The following is a 4699-nucleotide window of genomic DNA, read 5'->3' on the forward strand; positions in this document are numbered from 1 at the left end:
CTCTCTCTCTCTCTCTCTCTCTCTCTCTCTCTCTCTCGCTCTCTCTCTCTCAAAACTCTGCATTTGAACAGTCAATAGCAAATACTTAAACTAATAACGAAACAGTAGCTGATTCAGAAGCACCAGATTGTCATAGCAAAGTCAGAATTACCTCCTCTCCTAGGTTCACGAAACAATCGTCCATAAAATGCATTGCTGTTCTGTTGTAAGTCATCTTAAAGATTCCTAAATGCATCTACTTTCGGAAGGCCAAATAAAGTGCTTTTGCTTTCGCCTAGATACACACAGCGTCTCCCTGACATGCTGCTTCAACACTAACTGCGGTTACTGAAACCACGCCTTCTTTCTTTGCGTGCACATTTGGGCGCATTATGCAAATATTCCCACATAGTGAGGTAGATATGTGAGGGCGTGTTAGAACGAGCTGTTTTAGGGGGGCGTGGCAGAGTCTTAACTTTGATAAAGAATATCTCTTTGGTTTTGAGACTTTAGTCTTTGCAACTTCAGGGATCTTATCTATGCACAATCAGCTTGTAACACTCCAAAGAGAAAGGAAAACTTGAAATCGCATCATATTACCCCTTTAAATTTCCTTCATAACAGTAGAAAACTTCACTGCAAATTTAGTGACTAGTGATTGTGCAGTGATTTTCCTTGAAAACACAAGCTGTCTTCCCAATGAATAACTTCCAAAAACTCTTCAATCTGACCTCTCACCTAGCGAAAGGGTGCATTCACCTACTGCAAACATGATGTGGACTCCCACATACTCAATTCCTCATATTTCCACTAGACATTGAAGAACCCTTCTGCCTGATTTTAATTGAATGGTACTGCTTGTAAAAATGGATAATTGTTCCTCATGAGACTTAAGGATGTCTCTTTTTGGTTCAGTCTTCTGACTGAAAGCATAGTGCTACACACTGCATAGGAAGAAGTAGTGGTGTAGGAACAAAAGGTCTCTGGTCGGTAACTGTGTGTGGGCTGCTGCTGCAGACATTTTCTTGGAAGAAGCCTTCTTTTTTATTGACAAAAATATAAGTTGCCTAGTGACAATTAATTCAGCAGGTAGCCAAGGATATAATCAATATGCAAAAATTGAATAAACAACAAAAATGCCCTATGAAGAGCATGAATGGTCACTGTACAACTGGCATCTTGTTAGAAGCATGAAAACAGAAGACAAACAGAAGCAGCACGAGAACCATTTAGAATTCAATTGAGAATGCCTGTTAAAATCCAGTTGCATTTTTTAATTTAAATTGAATTGAGGAAGCAAACAGGACATGCAATAATGAACAAAAGTTTTGATAAAATGTACATAAAATAATTATAAACCATCTAATAAAATGTTTATATAGGAGTGAAATATTTAATTCCTTGGTGCAACTACTAATTAGCCAGTTCTTAAAATTTGAATTGCCCGGCCGAGAAGTTTTTTTTTTGTGCCAATTAAAATAAATAAAAACTACCATGTTTCCATCTGTGTGCTGAAATGTGTATTCTGCCTTGAGCATCTTAATCTTATATATAAAAAAACAACAACATTTGATTCCAAAACTTTGATTGATTTCAAAACCAATATTTTATGGTCAGTTTTCAGTTGCTTACCGTTTAATGTAACCAATGGTGTCTTGAGGATTCACCTGTGCTGTCCTCTCTGTATCATTCAAGAACTTCAGCCTGAGCACCATGTTTCTTTGGGTGTCATTCAGTGCATCTTCGGCCGAAGGCTGTGTGGCACTTGGGGCGCTGTCTGGAGGTTGAGTCGAGGGACCCGCTGATTCTCGATGTCTCAACCCATCCCTCCCAATCCCTGCTTCATCCAGGAGGCCTCCCTCTCCTTCTCCAGCCCTACTACCATCCGGGGATTGTCCCGCCGCTCCCGCTTCTGTTCCAGGCTCACTCTTATTGTTCTCCCTGATGCTGCCGGTTGACGAGTCCGTGTTACCAGGGGGGAGCGGCTCCTGGCTGTCAGGCTCTGTGGAGGGGGAGGTCCCTGGGCTGGGTGAGAGGAGGTGTTCAGGGGGTTCAACAGTGTGAGTGGAGGCCCAGGCCAGAACCAGGACGAGCACCAGGAACACCACTCCAAAGAGCAGGGTGACCTCATCACCCACCCCCTCTATTAGAGCCATCCTGGTCTGCTGTGTCCTGGACTAAGGCAACTTCAGACTAGGCACCTACAGCACATGTTCACAATTACTGATGACATTCCTGCCAGTTCATTATTTCAATTAAATACAGGGTCTGCATTATGCACCATTCAGGGTTTCTACAGTTCTAACTAAGGCCGCACAATAAATCGCATGCGATATTTAATGTGCATCTTTTAAGTAAAGCCGGTTCTGTAATCATATATTATCGTGGTTTTGCGGCTCTGTGTAGTAAATGCTGCTCCATGTGAAAGCACACACGTGATGGAGATTTACCGCTGATTACAGAACCGGCTTTACTGACAAGATGAGCATTAAATATCGCATGCGATAGTTCTTAAACAGTGACTTCTTTAAAAGAAAATATCTCCCTTTGCATTGAACTTTGAGCGTCGTAACTTTGCAGATGTTGTTTATGCTCAAACAGCAACATTACACACTAACTAAAGTTAAAAAAGTGAAATCATAATCAACCATCCCTTTAAAAAGACTAATGACATTGTCTGTTTTGGGGTTAATTTTGTTGTGAAATCTGTGAAGTATAACTACAAATACAAAGTTTGTATTTGGTAATGGAACCCTTGTGAAAAAAACTTCCTGTTTTCTTAAAAAAAATAACCATTAAAAAAAAAAGTTGCACCTGTGGTCTATAAAGGTCAAACATTGCCCTTATTTAAATCTAGGTCTTTCAGCATCCTAACAGCTTTAAAATATAACCCAAATATTTTACATGTACTAAGCCCCTCACACTCAAATTGTCTGCTACAGACAATATAAATATATTGTGAAATATGCATGAGCTACAGTGGAAGCTTTAAGATGTAAAAACTTTTTGCTGAATTTGTATTTCAAAGCATTTTTATTTACATTTTTTACACAAACTTATTATTCTAATATTCAATAAGTCTTTTTTTCCCATAATAACCATACCAGGAAAAAATTCCATCAAGAGGAATCTTTAAACTTCCTGTACCTTAATCAAGAATTGACTTTTTTCAATGTGGTTCAAATTTGAACCATCACAGGTGGGTTCAGTTGCTGGGGCAATAGGGAGATAATCATAAAGGCAAGACACCACAGGTGAATAACATACAAATGTTAACTAACATATATCATCATACTTCTCCAGTTGATTAATCACATTAAGACAACTCTTTTGTATTACTTGTTTTCTGAAATGTTATGCTTGAATATGTAAATGATGCATTATCTAATTAAAATGCACCAAATTGCATACATTTCCAGAAATCTGAACATTGCATTAAGCCAGGTTTAAAATTCTTCTTTCATTTTGTTGACACAGAGTTTAAGGTTTTTACAGAAGAGAATTTGGATATCCTTTATTACACTTTAAATCACAAAATAGTCTAGTTTCAGCAGCCAGGGGAAAAAACATTCCTCATGTTATTAGGAAGCAGCTAGTATTACATAAATCAGGCAAATCATATACAAACAAACTCCTCTGTAAAAACCTTTAGAATGTACATGGGAATAAAATTTTAGTGTGTGCATGTACTGAAGTAGAAATTTCTGGCTCAGTGCATGAGAAAAAAATGGAGAAAACAGCCTTTAAAGATGTGTATTGTAAATTAAATCTTAAAGAGTAACAAACACTTTGTATTTGTATATTACTTTGAAATTGTATTTTAGATGTTTTCATTCTACTAGTCTTAAGAAGACTAGTCTAGTGAAGACTTGACCAGTGGAAGCCAAATACCCCAATATTTCAAAATTGTCCAGCACATGAAAGAAAAAGAAAAAAAAAAAAAAGGTTTTGCCTGTAGTGTCTTGCTTTAGAAAACGAAAGCATATAACCACATCTGGATTATTTTAGGGTGATAAATTGGTCTATAAATTTGTTTTTCCACAGTGTGACTGTTAAAGCTGAAATAGCCTCTGTGTACAATCCTTTAAACTGTTACAAGCATAAGCCACAACCTTTGAACAGAGAAACAGTGAAGTGGGTCCCGCAGTTAACCACACATTTCCCCTCTTTAAAGGTGCAGTAGGAGATCTTGGAAAATGCTAACTTTAGCCTGATAGCACTGAAAGCGAACGTCCCACCCTCCCTGCAATCGCCGTCCAAAGCCACGCCCCCTGAATGCATATACGCTCACTCACAGACCAGAATACCGGAGACAACATTACTACAATAGGCTACATCAGTGGTTCCCAATTCCAGCCCATGTTCCGAAGTGAAGTAAATTTCAACGGATTTCCCCTGCTCAGTGAGGAGGGAGCAATGAACACTGTGTAGGGATCATATCGATTGGAACACAGTTAATGCACCTAGCTCTCTTCTAACGAGCTGGTTCTCTGAATCGGGTGTGTTAACTAAGCGAGACATTCAAAATATGCAGAGCGAGGGTGCGAGGACTGTAATTGGGAACCGCTGGGCTACATCATGTGTCATTCATCGGTGAAAAAAATTTAAAAGTACTACAATACCAGGAAGGAAGATCGGGTTGTTGATGTTTGTCTGCCATCCTCGCACTGTCTGCACAGCGTGCGTGAACGCGCTGATGACGTATCCTGTCTGCGCGAAC

General features: G+C 39.1%; 1 protein-coding gene across 1 annotated transcript in view; it reads right to left on the bottom strand.

The window, feature by feature from the left end:
• Window positions 1-4699, bottom strand: part of LOC107557000 (transmembrane and ubiquitin-like domain-containing protein 1) — a 19358-nt gene that overhangs the window by 11916 nt on the left and 2743 nt on the right. The window contains exon 2 of the mRNA XM_016240284.1: window positions 1612-2180. Within this exon, the coding sequence (XP_016095770.1) occupies window positions 1612-2135 (524 nt within the window). The 5' untranslated portion in view covers window positions 2136-2180. The remainder of the gene's footprint in view (window positions 1-1611; window positions 2181-4699) is intronic.

This window comes from Sinocyclocheilus grahami, unplaced genomic scaffold (genome assembly GCF_001515645.1).
Source record: "Sinocyclocheilus grahami isolate Dianchi unplaced genomic scaffold, SAMN03320097.WGS_v1.1 scaffold21.1, whole genome shotgun sequence".
Lineage (NCBI taxonomy): Eukaryota > Metazoa > Chordata > Actinopteri > Cypriniformes > Cyprinidae > Sinocyclocheilus > Sinocyclocheilus grahami.